Source organism: Beta vulgaris, chromosome 3, assembly GCF_026745355.1.
Source record: "Beta vulgaris subsp. vulgaris cultivar EL10 chromosome 3, EL10.2, whole genome shotgun sequence".
NCBI lineage: Eukaryota > Viridiplantae > Streptophyta > Magnoliopsida > Caryophyllales > Amaranthaceae > Beta > Beta vulgaris.
In genome coordinates this window covers 26,221,986-26,238,142 of record NC_079204.1, presented here as the reverse complement: position 1 = coordinate 26,238,142, position 16,157 = coordinate 26,221,986, and the positions used below count along the sequence as shown (strand labels likewise).

Sequence of the window (16,157 nt, the reverse complement as noted above, 5' to 3'; positions counted from 1 at the left end):
GTGATTTTTAAAATTTTATTTCCAGTATTTTTATTTGAATCTCCCTTTGGTTTGTAAGTGGATTTGTAATTTCAAAAGGAAAAGGGATAAAATAGTCTCTTCATTCGGGGACATCATAGCTCTCCCTTCCCTTATATAGTTGTACTTTAATTCTTGAATGATATTTTACATAAACCTTTTTACCTTGATAATTGATCGCTATAATATAATACAAAGAAATAGGTCCAAATATATGTAAGAGTTTCATTATATATAGGAAACACTATGAAATAGTAAATATTTTTTTTTCCTCGTCTAACTTCTAAATTATAATTTCACTACAAATACACCTCAGTTTTTTTTTTCCTTGTCTAACTTATAAATTTTGTTTGCACACATTGATATTTAAAAATTTCCATCATTTCAAATTTGGTCCTTTTCTAAATTTTAACACTTTTAGCTTCAATTATATTTGAAATGAATTTTGATTTTTTCATACACAATTTGATATTGGAATTTTTTTTTAGAAAAACAAAAATTGTTACTTTTTGCAAATTAATTTAGTTTTTTTTTCTAGAAAATGGATTTTTGCAAAAAATTGTTTGCAAAAAGTTTGATATTGTTTTGTTTTTCAAAATTTATTTCTGAACATGGATTTTTTGCAAAAGTTTTGGGCAAAAATTCAAATATTGGCATTTTTTTTAGAAAAAACTAAATTTGTTTTATATGAAAATGAATTAAATTTAAGTCTGATTGTATAAAAGCCCTTTTGAACTCATTGTTGTCATCTCCATTTTTTTAACTACATAACAGTTAACTAATTTCCTATTGTTTATTTCAACTAATGTGAAATAATTTGGAAGTTCGCAAATTATGTCGATGGATGATTGTGTGATATCACCGTCAAAATCTTATTTTTCTCAAATTTGTGTTTATAGGTAACTTTTGTGAGTAATTGTGAATGGTTCTTGAGAACAGTGATTTGTAAGTAAATTTTTGTAGTAAATGTTTTTTTATGTATTAATGTTCTAGATTATTAGTTTTAGTTTCTATGTTAATTTTAAGTTTTAATTAAGTTTTTTGATTATTTGAATGATTTGCAACATGATTTTCTTAATTGTATGAGTGATTTGTAAAGTTTCTTCTTTTAAGTGATTTGTGAGTGATTTGTGAGTGAGTGTTGTAAATTAATTTTCGGTAGTTTTTTTTGAGTCTCGATTTTAATTGTGAGATTCCTTTTGTAATTTAGAAAGGGAAGGGGGGCAAAATAGTCAGTTTCAAAAGAGGACACCATAGCTCCCCCTTCCCTTATATAAAAGAGATATGAAGTTGTGGGTTACACTAGTGTCAATCAGGAGCACAACCTCTTGTCCAGCTACCATGCCCACTAACTTCATAATTTTGGGGTTTGTAATCCCTACAACAGAGTTTACAAAGATCTCATATTGGTTCAAACACAACTCAAGTTCTAGGTTGTGTTTCTCTTCCTAAATCTCAGCTGCTGGAACTTCCAACTAACTTTATTATTATCACCCTAAGGACAAGCACGCTTAACTCCTTTCTCTTGCATCTATGCCCTACAAACCATTTTTCATCACACCTAAAACACTCTCCCTTCTCTCTTTTTTGCTGCATTTCTTTCTCACACAACCTCCTTATCAAAATCACCCCTTGTCCCTAGTGGTTGGTAGCCACGGGTGAAGCAACAGATCCCGTAAAAGAAGAAGGATAAGAGTGGGACTTAACTGAGTGAGTGGTAGTTGAGCTTAAATTTCCTTTCAATGAATTTGGGCTGACTCGCAACTTCTCCTTTAACTTAATGGCTAAACATAAGTTGCTATTAATAAGAAACATTTCCTGATTTCAAGTTTGTTGTTTTTCCAACACTCCTCAAACTTGAATCAAATTGATCATTTGCTTGCATAGTTTGAGACAATGTTACCTAATTCCCTGATTCCCCCGCGAATCGCGAATTGAGAAAAGCGAATTATGGTCAGTTTTGGTTCATTTTTGGTTCATTTTGGACGAATTGGCGAATTCAAAAGGCGAATTAGATAGCGAATTAGGTAACACTGGTTTGAGATTCCAAGCATAGTTTTAAACTTTTCAAATAATTCAGCTTTCAAAGGCTTTGTCAAGCAATATGGTTACATAGAATGTTAGAAGATCTTAACTATCATCAACCGTCATCAACCACTATAATGTGTGATAATAAGTCCGCGATTGCACTTAAAAAAAATCTTGTGTTTCACGGAAGAAGCAAGCATATAGATATCCGATTTCATTATATAAGAGAACTGGTGAAACATGAGGAAATCACAATTCAGTATTGCAAGTCCGAAAAACAAGTTGCAGATATCATGACAAAGCCTTTGAAGGCTGAATTATTTGAAAAGTTTAAAACTATGCTTGGAATCTCAAACTATGCTAGCAAAAGATCAATTTGATTCAAGTTTGAGGAGGAGTGTTGGAAAAACAACAAACTTAGAATCAGGAAATGTTTCTTATTAATAGCAACTTATGTTTAGCAAAGTTTTTTCAATTCATCAAAAGCTAATGGATGGAAAACAACATAATTGTAGCCATTAGTTTTTTTTAGTATGTTAATCTCTATATAAACAGAAAATGTAAGTTTGAATATTCACAACAAAAAAAAAAATAAAAAAAATCACAGAGAATTGAATAAAGTTTATTTCATTATTACAATAATTAATCACTTTCTCCTCCTATATTGCATCTTTATTTTATTTTCATCTAGGAATGAGCAAATTCCTGTTTTCTTTACAAGTTTGTTGTGTTGGAGTTTCATCACATTTGGAGCAATAACGAAGTCGCAACAACATCTATAAACTTTTAGAAAAAATTCTACCAGATTGAGATGGGCTCGGAAAGTGAGAAGTTTCATGCTTTACTTAAGCGGCGAAACACGAGGCTTGAAATGAAAAGTATACAAAGCACATACTACAACTCCATATTGAAATTAAAAAACTCCATTTTGGAGAAAGAAGGCTGAAACAACATAGATGATTTGAACAAGATTGGATAACTTCCAAAATTAATTGGATTGAAAGATCCATGAGCTTACTTGAATTAGGAGAGAAGGGTTTAATGGATGTTTGGTCACAAAGGTATGGATGAATCCCAACGTTTTTCTGATGCTATTCTAAGGCTAACTAATTGTGCTTCGAATGGGTATGAATCTTTTCAAATGCTGAGTTACAAATGGAAAAGAAAAGAATAGATCAGGTGAGAAATTAGTTTCGTTCCTAAATCTTACAAACATGAGTTGTACCTTAGGCTAAATTCATTCCAATAAAACTATATTTTCATTGCGGAGTATCAAGTATGTGATTGAATTAAGAGGCCGTAGTTGGCGTGTGGGTGTAAAGGAGAGGAAGAACTAAAAACGGCCAGACTTCTTTATGTGATAAACAAGTCCATAGCAAATCAACCGGAGTTGCAAGCCTAAAAGGCGTTTGATGAGTTGTGTCAAACTGCAAGAAAAGGAAGCCAAAGATAAAAACATTCATTCTTCTTTTGTTCCTAAATCTCATTTTCTTTTACAGAAATGGAAACTTTGGAACAAAGGAAAACGAGTTTATAGAAAGGGTGATGATTGTATCTATGTTTCATGCCTTGGAAGAAGAAGAAACCAACTAGGCTTTGCTTATAAAGGGTAAGAGCGTGGGGCAAAGTGATAATGACATGTATTTGGTGACTTTGAAGATCAACCCTTGTTTTATACTCTACCAGATCATGAAACCTTGTATTTGAGGAAAGTATTTCAGGTTCAAGCAAACCCATTGGACATGCTAACTCAAGGGGATAAATTTTTTCATACACGATTTTTAGTAGATGGAAGGAGTTGTTTTCAAATAGTGGACAATGGCTCGTGCACCAATGCTTGTTCCAAGAATATGGTAGATACACTACAACTAGAGACAAAAAAGCATTTAAGTGCGTACAAGCTCAATTGGTTGAGAAACGATGGGGGTATGGTAGTTTCGATGCAAGGCCTTGTTTGTTTTTGAATTGGTGAGTTGAAGGATAAAGTTTGAGGTGATTTAGTGCCTATGAATGTGTGTGCCTTACATTATGGCGATCTTGGCAATTTGATAAACATGTAATTTACCTTGCAAAGAAGGATATGGTTTCGGCTCTGTTACCCGGACTCGGCAAATTTGGCCATATACTGGTGTCGGTACGACACCGACACCGGTACGAAATACGTGTCGGATCCGGCAAAGTTCACTCGGACACGGCGGCTCTAAACCCTAGATTCTCAAACCCTAGAGTTCGAAGAGGAGAAGAGACGAAAAGAAGGAGAGGAGGAAAGGAAAAGGCGATAACTCACCTTAACTCGACGACCGGAGCTTCGAACTCGCCGCCGGAGCTTCGAACTCGCCGGTATGTTTACTGTTGTAGCCTTTCTTCACTTTTCTCTCCTTCTCTCTCTTCGAACTTGTCGCCTCAACTTCTCTTTGTTTTTCTTTTCCTTTTTCGATTCCTTTTTCTTTATGAGTCCACGTGACTCTTTTTCTTTTCTTTTTCTTTCTCTCCTTTTTCTGTTCTGTTTTCACGTGACATCTTTTTTTTTCTTTTTTTTTCTTTTTTTTCTCTCTCTCTTTTCCTTCTTGTGTTCTGTTTTTTTTAATAGTCTTGTTCTTCTTAGCCTATGGCTAGGTTGTTATTCTTTTTGTTTTTAAACATATACCTTAATTTTATTAGTATATTACAAATAGACAATTATAAAATTTGAATTACCAGATTAATTATTGAATTTTATATTATAAAATATTAATTTTGCCATACCCGTACCCGTGTCCGAAATCCGAACAGAGTCCCCGTGTCCTGATTTTTTGGAAGTGTCGTACCCGACACTCGGATCCGTACCCAAACTCGACACTCCTAGCCGAGTCCAGGTAACATAGGGTTTCGGTGCTTCATGAAGGGCGTTGCATTGGATTGAAACCATTGCCTCCTAACATGAGGTCGTCGACCAAGGAAGCTTCCAAAATGATTTCTCTTGGTGCGCTGAAGAAGTTGGCTTGAAAAGCAAACAAAGGAAGAAAAAGAAAAAAGATCGAATCTTCAGTGTGCAAAAAACCACCATTCGAGATAGGTGACTATGTATGGCTTTCTTTGAGTGCACAAAATCTTCACAACACCAAAGGGAAGAATGAGTTTATTGAAGATCGTACACAAAGAACTTAGTTTTAAAAGGCTCGCGGCGAACCGAGGCGCAAGGTGAAGGGAGGCGCACTTTTTATTTAATTATTAAGCTTTTGTGGTATTAAATTTTTTAACACATGAGTTCCATTTCAAAGTAAAATAAATATGTTCTGAGAAAAAAAAATTATGTACTTCTATAAAAAAGTTAATAGGGAAGAGCAGTGGGGTCAAGGGAGTGGGTAAGTTTCCCATTTTCCTTCAAAAATACAGCATTCAATATTAAAAAGAAAAGGAAAAAAAAAGTTGAAGCCAAAGCATCACAAAGAAGAGAAGAGAAGAGAGTAAAGATTATCAGAGAAAAAAAAATTCAGCAAAAGATCGAAGAAGTGAAGAAAGAAGATCGAAGAAGAGGAGAGAGTAAAGATCGAACAAGAGATAGAGAGAGAAGATTGAAGAAGTTCGAAGAGCAAAAAAGAGAGAAAGAGGACTGGTTGCCGCCGCTGGAGATAAGGTGCCGAGAACGATGGTGCTTGGCTCGCCGGCATTCTCGGTCACCTCCGACGAGTTGAGCGGCCATCAATTGCCACCAATTCATGAATTAGGGTTTTCTCTCAAATTACATATTTGTAATTAGGGTTTAATACTTCAATTTGATGGAATTTACTACAATTAACAAAGGAATTTTTTGAAATTTTTAAACTCAGATCTAGTCTCTTCCCTCCTCTACTCTGCGCCTCCCCACTAACAGCGGTCGGGTGTGCCTTGCGCATCTCCTAAAGGCGGCAAAAAGCACGCGTCTTAGGTCACCCATCATGTTGTGCTTTGCCTGGGTTTATGGATGTGTTTTGGCTGGCGCCTCCCCTTGCCTGGCGCCTAGATGCGCCTTAGGTACGCTTTTTAAAACTAAGACAGAGAGAACTCTAATACTTTACAAGTCATGCTTGGAGTTGGTGTTTGTGCTTCTCTTAGGACAAAGGATCTAGCTGTCATGATTATGGAACTTCAGGACAAGCTCGTTCCTAAGAGTGATGGAATGATATGGAATTGGAAGTTATCAAATGATCTAGGTGTCATGATTATGGAACTTGAGGACAAGCTCGTTCCTAAGACTGATGGAATGATACGAAATTGGAAGTTATCACTCATCATTCATGGTTTCTTGGAAAACAAGTTAGGTTGGAGTCTCTTGGGCAGCCAGGAGCTTAGTCTGGCTTTTCTTGGATGGCAAGCAACCATAGCTGGTTCTCTCTAGTGTTTTAGAGTCACTAGAAGTCTAGATTTTATTTACAAGGTTTTACTATTCTACTTGGAATATGTTTTACTTAGGTTTAAGCTAATTAGGAGTCTAAATTCCTTCGAAGTTGTTACGTACTTTTATTTGAATGTAATTAGGACTCTAATTGTCGGATTTAGGGCCTTAGGCATGTAATAGGTTTTCTAATGTTATTAGGAGATTAGCTTTTGATCTAACTAATTTTACAAGGTTCCTAAGTGTATTAGAACACTAATGACCATGTAAATAAGATAGATTTATGCTAATTAGGGGTGTCATGTAGATTATTTAGAAGGTGAAATTAACACCACCAGTCCCAATTTTGGAGAGTTCATTTTAAAAGACCCCGACCTTTGTTTACCTCAAAGCGATCCCAACTTTGGGGATTCTCTTTTCAAAATGGTCCTTCCACTTAATTAATGTGCTAAATTGGTTAATTATGACACATTACTCTTCCATTGACTTCAATTAATTAAAAAAAAAAAATGGTTTATCAAATGAGTGTTATGTCATTATGTGTTTCAATTAACTTATAAAGCAGTTTAATTAACCTAAAGGACCATTTGATAAGGGACCCACAAAAGTTCGAACCACTACAAGATAATCAAAAATTGGAACCTTTTCAAGTTAGTTTGGACTACTAGTGTAAATATTTCTTATATATAACTCTATTTAATTTAGGTTATTCCCTGTATATGTATTTCAGTTTATTCATGAATAATAACATGTTGATTTTATTGAATTTTGAACGTGAGTTCTTTGTTGATCTTGGATGGATTTTCAAAATTATTATTCTTCTTAGAGAGTGAAATCAAGAACAGTAAGTAAACGAGTAAATATTATTTTAAGAGAGTTTAGTTTAGTTAGTGAGTGAAGCTAATCATATATATTCTCAAAACCTCCTAAATTGAATTAAAGGTGAGTGAAGCCTCTGAAGTTAATTAAAACCCTTAGTGGAGTTTAACTGAATGAAGGTTAGGCAAAGCCAAGTTAGGTACTTTAACTGAATGCATACCACAAGAAAACAACCAAAATAAGCAGTAAGATAATCCCTCAAATACAACGGACACACTGACAAAACCATATAACAATTCCTTGACAATAAAGGTGCAAAATCGATAAGAGGAATTTATTACCTGTAGATCAACACGTGGATGAACTCTTGTGTCAGATTTTGATGATAACCAACGGTACTTTCAACGTTGTATTCATATGCTAAAGTTTTATTACATCTTATCCAATAGCGTTTGGTACCCTAGTCAAGAAAGAAAGAACATGCTAAACCAGTCCACATGAAACTTTCAGAACAAGAAATTCGCTAATCTGCCTGAACTACCTATTTCACAATAAACTATGACTCAAATGAACATTTAGTAACATGGGCAGTAGCTATCCATCGTTGATTCTTAATCCTAAATGACTTTTTAATATGATACCAGTGTAATTCATCTTTTTCTAATATCTTAAGGGAAGGGACAGCACTCAAAACAAGAGTTTCATCGAACTTCAGCAGTTTTACACTTTTAAAAAACAACAAAGAAGCACACATTTACACACGGATGAAAAGAAATGATATGAAAGGAGTCAAGTTTCTTTGAAGAAGTACAATCTCTATGAAATACACAAACGAAAGAAACATGGCTTAAAATCTGAATGAGTGCCTATCCAAGCAATATTTTAGACCTAGGATCTAGCAACAATTCTGTGATGATCTACCTCAACCACCTGCAAATTCTTACAACCACAAGTATCCAATACCCACAACAGTAAGTATGAAATGAAAGAAACTAAGAACACAAGTAATGAGAGGAAGGTGATGATTCAGATTGATAGCAAAAAGGTAACTACAATTTTGGTGAGCATTCGAGAGGCTCCCCACTCTCCCAATTCCAAATCCCACTTAATGATTAGCTACCTATCACCCAGCCTCCACTCCCCTTTTATTCTTCATTCCCTCTGTACATTCACTCATTCTGTTATAACCAACTCTGCCACGTAATATTCTTTCTGCCCTTCTGCCCCCTTCCTTAGAAATTACTGCTTTGCCCTTCTCTTGTAAGTTGTAAGTGAGTAGCCCAGGTCTCTTAAGTCGGTGCATGACAATACCTGCCCCCCAAAGTTTCACCTTGTCCTCAAGGTGGAAGGAAGGAAAACGCAGATGAAGTGAGTGCATATCCTCCCAAGTGGCCTCAAAAGGAGGTAACCCCTGCCACTTGATCAAAACCTCAACTTGTGAGTGCTGTCCCTGCTGAATCTGCCTCACATCTAATAACTCCTCCGGGTCTCCAATGAACTCCAAGTCAGCACTAATGTGGGGTGGAATAGTGGGGGACACTGGAGCAGTGCCCACCATCTTCTTGAGCTGCGAAACGTGGACGGGTGTATTTTGCTTGTGGATGGCAGCTGTAGCTTGTAGGCCGTAGGGCCAATGCGTTGAGTTACTTCGAAGGGACCATAGAAACGTGGTGCCAACTTCTCAAAGGATCGCTTGGCTAGGGATTTCTGCCGGTATGGCTGCAGCTTTAAGAACACCCAATCTCCCACTTGATACTCCACTTCAGTGCGGTTCTTGTTGCAAAATATTTCATGCGCTGTTGAGCTAGCATGAGGTTGACTTGTAAATCATCCAACATGGCATCCCTATCCTGCAGCATCGCCTCAAGGCTACCCACCGGAGTGCTACCCTTAGGAGACCTCATGATATGGGGCGGATCACAGCCATAAACCACCTTGAATGGAGACATCTTGGTGGAGGTATGAGTAGAAGTGTTATAGGAGAATTCAGCCCATGGTAGCCATCTTGCCCAGCCCTTAGGATGCCCCCCTACAAAGCAACGAAGATATATCTCCAGACTCCGGTTAACAATCTCTGTTTGCCCATCAGTTTGAGGATGGTACGCGGTGCTCTTCTTCAAAGTTGTTCCATGAAGGCAAAACAACTCCTTCCAAAAAATACTCAGAAATATGCGATCCCTATCAGATACAATAGAAGAGGGAAACCCATGTAAACGCACCACTTCTGCAATGAACACCTCTGCCACATTGAGTGATGAGAACGGATGACGGAGAGTGAGAAAATGAGCGTACTTAGACAACCGGTCTACCACCACCAAAATGGTGTCCACCCCTTTGGACACCGGTAGCCCCTCGATAAAATGCATAGAAAGATCCTCCCAGATACGTGATGGAATTGGCAAGGGCTGAAGTAACCCCCCTGGGTGATGTTGTGAGCTTTTCTGTTGCTGGGAGGTAGAGCAACGTTGGACATACCGCACTACCTCTTGGCGCATACCCTTCCAATACCATTCCGAGGCTAACCGCAAATACGTCTTTAATTCTCCAGCATGGCCCCCCATAGGTGAATCATGATACTCCCTCAACAAGATTGGAATGACGAATGAAGCAGGAGGAATTACATACCTGCCTTTGAATAGTAACTTGCACTCCACTAGGGAGAAATGTGGCACTTCTCTGCCGTGCTGCAACTCGTTTTTAATCTGGGTAAGAAAGGAATCCGTAGCCACTTCTTCCTCCAACTTCTTCCAATCCACCGCAAGCCCAGCTACCATCACTCCTAACACAATCTCCCCTACTGTTTTTCGAGACAGGGCATCGGCCACCTTATTAGAGCTGCCGGGTTTGTACTGTACCTCAAAATCATATCCCATTAACTTACTCATCCACTTCTGAAATTCAGCACCTATCTCTCTTTGTTGTGTAATGTAACGTAGGCTTTGTTGATCCGTCCTAACCACAAAATGTCGCCCCAAGAGGTAATACCTCCACTTTTGTATTGCAAAACAGATTGCCATCAATTCTTTTTCATACACCGATTTTTGTTGTGCCCTAACTCCCAATAGTTTGCTATAAAAAGCAATAGGTCTATCCCCCTGCATTAAAACCGCACCCATTCCGTAACCGGAAGCATCCGTCTCCACTACAAAAGGAAACTGAAAGTTCGGCATAGCGAGCACTGGAGCTGTTACCATGGCTGTCTTCAAGCACTCAAAGGCCTTAGTGGCTGTCTCAGACCACTTGAAATTATCTTTTTTCAGTTGCTCTGTCATGGGTCGCGCAATGTGGGCATAATTGAATACAAACTTGCGGTAGTACCCCGTTAACCCCAGGAATCCTCTCAACTCCCTGAGATTTTTGGGAATTTCCCACTCCACAATAGCTCGGATTTTATCCCCATCCATAGCCACCCCATTCTCCGATATCACATGCCCCAAATATGCTACTTCTCCCTTCCCAAACTCACACTTCTTCTTGTTCACAAACAAGGAATTTTTCTCCAGAATCCTCAATACCAATCCCAAATGTTGCACATGCTCCTCTTTACTCCGGCTATATATAAGTATATCATCAAAGAATACCAAAACAAAACGGCGTAAATAAGGGCGAAATACCTCATTCATCAAGGATTGAAAGGTTGCCGGCGCCTTTGTAAGCCCAAATGGCATGACAAGAAACTCATAGTGCCCCTCATGAGTTCGAAACACTGTTTTGTGGGTGTCTTCCGGCCTCACTAAAATTTGATGATACCCGGCCCTTAAGTCCAACTTTGAGAAAATTGTTGCTCCATGCAACTCATCCAACAGCTCGTCTATCACCAGAATAGGGTACTTATCGGCCACCGTTTCCTTATTTAAAGCTCGGTAGTCAACACAAAAACGCCATGACCCATCCTTCTTCTTGACTAGAATGACCGGGCTCGAAAAGGGATTTGTAGATGGCTGTATAATTCCTGCTGCCAGCATTTCTTTGATCAGCCTTTCAATTTCGTCTTTCTGAAATTGAGGGTAGCGGTATGGTCTAACACCCACTGGGTTGCTCCCTTCTTTAAGCACAATCGCATGTTCGTGTCCTCTTCTTGGAGGCAATCCCACAGGAGGCTCAAAGATACTTGCCATCTCTGTCAAAACTCCTTGTAAAAAATCTGGAACCTTCTGGGTCTCCTTGCTTTCGTCCTAGGCTATGGGTCCTGTCACCTGCACATGATTTAGTTCTAACCACAAACCCCCACCTTCTTTTCGGAGGGTCTTCATTATGGCCTTAAGTGACACCTTTGATCGTGCGAGTGAAGGATCACCCTTCAACTTATATTTGTTCCCCCTCATTTCGAAAGCCATCTCCTGCGTTTTCCAGTTACTAACGACCGTGCCCAACGTCTCTAACCACTGCACTCTTAGAATCACATCAGAATTTCCCAATCCGAGGGGTAGAAAATCTTCCTCCACCACTAAACCCCCAGGTAATTGCAACAACACACCTTTGCAAATACCCGCGCCTTTGACCGCCTGCCCATCCCCCAAGTAAACCCCAAATTCAGCGGATTCCGTTACCGGAATCGTTAACTTCTCTATAGTGGTAAGTGAGAGAAAGTTGTGGGTGGCCCCCGGGTCTACCATGACAATAACTTCTTGCCCTCCGATTTTAATGACACTTCTAGAGGCATCTCCTCCGTTGGTGAGGACGGAATTTCGCTCACACTCCCGTCGACTTCAGCGTTATCCTCCTCCCGTTCTTCCATGAAAAGCACGCTCAACTCTTTCCTTGGGCATCTATGGCCCACTCCCCATTTTTCATCACACTTAAAACAAAGCCCTTTGGCTCTTTTTTCTTGTAGCTCCTTCTCTGTTAATCTCCTCATTTCTCCAGGTCCTCTACTAACTTGACTCATGGGTTTCACGTTATTAACAGAGAGTTGAGAGGCATTAGAGTTAGAGGTCCAACTCTTTAGGTTAGCAGCTGTTCCCCCAGATGGCCCATAATAAGAAGATACCTGAGAGGTTGGTCCTCGGTTATAAATTGAAAACGGCCCAGTTCGAGGCCCAATCTTCTTAGCCCCATGGACTCTATTTCTCTCTTCCAGCTTCAATGCCAACTCCATGGCCTGATCTAAGTTATATGGATTTAAAACCCGGATCTCAATCTGTAACTCAGCATTCAACCCATGGATGAACTTACCCATCAAAATCTCTTCCGAAATTCCTTCTAGCGGTGCCGCAGTTTCTATGAACCGCCTCCGATAATCCCAAACCGTGGTGGTTTGGGTGGTGGCCAGCCACTGTTCATGTAACGAGCCGGCGTTGAGGGGTCGGAATTGACTCAACACGAACTTCTTTAGGTTCTCCCATGACCGGAAAGGTCGCCGCTTGTTCTCCCATTGATACCACCGTAACGTGTCCCCCTCCATGGCAACCACCGCCGCCTCGAGTTTCTCCCCCTCTACTAATCCATAAAAGTCGAAAAATCTTTCCCCTCTCAAAATCCAGCCATCCGGGTCGGACCCATCAAACATAGGCATGTCCAACTTTCGGTGTTTCCAGTTACTTCTGGTTCCGATTCCACCGCCTCTCCCTTTGTTTCCTCCTCGCCATCCGTCATCTCCACCACCATCAAAGACCTCATTCTCGCTCCTGCGGTTCATTCCTCCGCGCACATCTCCACCGTCGCCTTCTCCACCAAGGTCGATTCTCCTAGTCGGATCTGTACGAATTTGTTCCAGCGCCACCCTAACTTCCGCTTGGAACTTGTTTTGTTCCACCCTAGCCACCTCCAACAGCCCCTCCAAGTTTTCCCTCGTCCGATTTATCCTCCCTTCTAACCCGAAGTTCGCAACCTCCAGATCTTCCTTACCCCTCCTCAGCACCTCTTCCATCCGCTGCGATATCTGCTCAGCGATGGTTAGCTTCGCCGCCTCCATAGCCGCTCCCACAGATGTGGATATTTGTTTGGCGATGAAGTTTTGCAAATGGGTCAACTGTGTCTCCAAGACATCCAGCCTCTGGTTCGATGTCGGAGGTGCCATTTCTTCTCCCCGGCGCAACCGCTCTGATACCAACTGTGATGATCTACCTCAACCACCTGCAAATTCTTACAACCACAAGTATCCAATACCCACAACAGTAAGTATGAAATGAAAGAAACTAAGAACACAAGTAATGAGAGGAAGGTGATGATTCAGATTGATAGCAAAAAGGTAACTACAATTTTGGTGAGCATTCGAGAGGCTCCCCACTCTCCCAATTCCAAATCCCACTTAATGATTAGCTACCCATCACCAAGCCTCCACTCCCCTTTTATTCTTCTTTCCCTCTGTACATTCACTCATTCTGTTATAACCAACTCTGCCACGTAATATTCTTTCTGCCCTTCTGCCCCCTTCCTTAGAAATTACTGCTTTGCCCTTCTCTTGTAAGTGAGTAGCCCAGGCCTCTTAAGTCGGTGCATGACAAATTCCCCGTAAAGTTGTTGATAGTGTTAGTTGAAATTCTTGATGAGGCGTCGAGAAATGTTCGGTTCATAGCTGCTATAAATGCCAGTGTTCAAACATTGTTTGGTATTATATTCTTCAAAAACATAGTATATTTAATATAAATGTATCGAACGACAAAGATATATTTTTATTTCAAAATTCCACCTTTTGATGTTAACATAGTATTTTCTTGATATACTATACTACTTATATTGTTATAAACAAAATTTGTTCATATACCTGTGAACTGGGCAAAGGTCATGAAGCCTCTCCAGCACAGCCAAACATAATGACTTAGGAGTTCTTGTTCAAGCTAAAATTTGATATCATCTCTGTATATTTTAGAGCAACATATCTAGACAGATGATGCTAGGTGGTAACTTAAGTGTCATGTTCAATGCACATTTGACAAAAGGTTCGATGGATGTCCATTATCCATATATTTACTAGTTCACATTTTATAATGCCAATCTCATAGTTGTTTTTCTTCCGGCAGTAATAACAAGATAGTTCTTTGAATAAAGATTCATCATTTTCGCACATAATTTTGATTCAGTAATCTACTTATACTGCATCCTTTATACCTTTAAAGATCAGTTTGGAATCTTACTCAAACTTCCCTTTATGTTATGCCAAGAAAAGTCAGCAATATGAATTCCAACATGCCTCACCATTAATATTTTAGACAAGAAGTCACCAACTTGTTGTTCATATACCTCTTGAATGTGAAGAGCTGCTTGAACTTGTATGTCATTAGCCCAGTTATACAATAGCCCATATATGCTCTCCTACAAAGACAACAGAAAAGAAAAATGTTCAGAAATGTCCTGTAATTTCCTGCAACAAAATCATGACTGGTAGTTGCTAATTGGGCCAATTGAACTAACATATGGTTAAGAGGTCAACCAGTTGTCCGGCCAGCCCAAGTGTGTTCAATAAAAGTATAAAACCAATCAAAATCAATAAAGTCTCGAGATTTTGGTTGAATTGAGTTTTTGTTAGCTATTAGACATACAACTTGATATCGTAGAACTCCTAGACTTTGCACTGGCCATTAACACATGCCAGAAGCCTTCCTAAACTCAGTTGGGACCTGGTTTATGAATTGAAAGCAAAGGCAAAAAAAAGACTCAAACAGAGAGCATAAAGGAACAAACTGTTATGCCATGCTGCCCTCTTTTGCTGCTTGTGGGTGGTTGGGCTGGTTAGCAATGCTAGGATTGTAAGGGGTGCACAAAATCAGGTTAAGGACTGCTCCTTACCCTACTAGACTCTAGTAGTCGGCTAGTCACTTAAGGAGCACTCCTGAATCTCATTTAACACTGAATACCCGATAATAAATCAATTACATTTCAGACATAGAGATAAGATCGAATTGTCCGAGTTTTACGAAATCAATCATCTTATTGACATTAATAAAAAAACAAAGCAACTACCAAAATTTCTCTAACAAAGCCTTTTTCTAATTGACACGAAACTCTCATCCAATATTTCCTGTAGCACACCAACTTCAAACCAGTACATGACTTTCAACAAGGGGGCCAACTTGTAAAACGACCATATATCAACACGTTCTACTGTCTAGTTTTTTTTTTTCTTTGAAGGTGGGAGGGGAAAGCTGATGGATACTACCAAAAGATAGTGCAAAAATAGAACTATAAAGGCATAGAATATCACGTATAGGAAATACCTGGCACCATGTTTTATCTGATATGCATTTCGGTTTTAAGACATGAGCATCAAACAACGGGTCCAGGTTCTGCAAAAATAAGGCATAGTTATTTGATGGTTCTGAAATGAAATTTTTGTGAAGAAAAATTAGCTAATCTTAATGCCATGTAAAACTAACTGTGGTTACAATTATAGATAATATGGCACTTCTACTTCTAGGCAGCTCATAACCAATATTTTGGTAGTAACGAAAGTCTGAACTTAGTTTAACATCTTTCATCTTTGATAAATTAACTCAAGTCTTAAAACCAATATAAATTATCAATCATGTTTCATCTTTGACAAAATAACTCGTTTCATTTTCTTTCTCGTATGTGTATGCTACTCTAGGTGAAGAGTTTCAAAACTCACATATGAAATAGCTTGAAGATTAAGTGTGCAATTAATATTATCCATGTCCACGTCCTGATAAGCGCCATTGCAGCTTGTTATGGTTGACTGTGTAGAAAGAACTAAACAATGATTTCAGATCCACAACAATGAAAAGCAGAAAAGCAAGTTAACCTGTGCGGTCTGCACCCAAAAAAAAAAAAAAATTGAAACTTATTCTAACTACAAAAATTATAGCAGGTATTTTTAGTTAATAATAAAAAGTACCAATTTGTCAAATGAGAACTAACATACTTAGAATTGAGCCATTAACCCTTGTAAGCTTGGATGGGGAAATTTTTCACATACCATTAACCCTTGTAAGCTTGGATGGGCAAAAATTTTCACATACCTATGTTGGACAAACTAGTG

At 38.8% G+C, this 16,157-nt stretch overlaps 1 protein-coding gene across 15 annotated transcripts in view; it reads right to left on the bottom strand.

Moving 5' to 3' along the window:
* Positions 1-16,157, bottom strand: part of LOC104906873 (serine carboxypeptidase-like 7) — a 40,144-nt gene that overhangs the window by 12,599 nt on the left and 11,388 nt on the right. For 9 of the 15 annotated variants that reach the window (XR_007272661.2, XR_007272662.2, XR_002041333.3 and 6 more), the window contains 4 exons: positions 15,768-15,854; positions 15,376-15,444; positions 14,357-14,473; positions 7,561-7,679 (listed from right to left, as the gene is read on the bottom strand). Coding sequence is in view for 11 of the 15 variants with exons in the window: in XM_019252497.3 (XP_019108042.1) it covers positions 7,561-7,679; positions 14,357-14,473; positions 15,376-15,444; positions 15,768-15,854 (392 nt within the window). In the remaining 4 variants the exon portion in view is untranslated. Of the gene's footprint in view, positions 1-7,560; positions 7,680-14,356; positions 14,474-15,375; positions 15,445-15,767; positions 15,869-16,157 lie in introns of all 15 variants that reach the window. The other 6 variants (XM_019252494.3, XM_048641330.2, XM_048641332.2 and 3 more) reach the window with 3 other exon arrangements.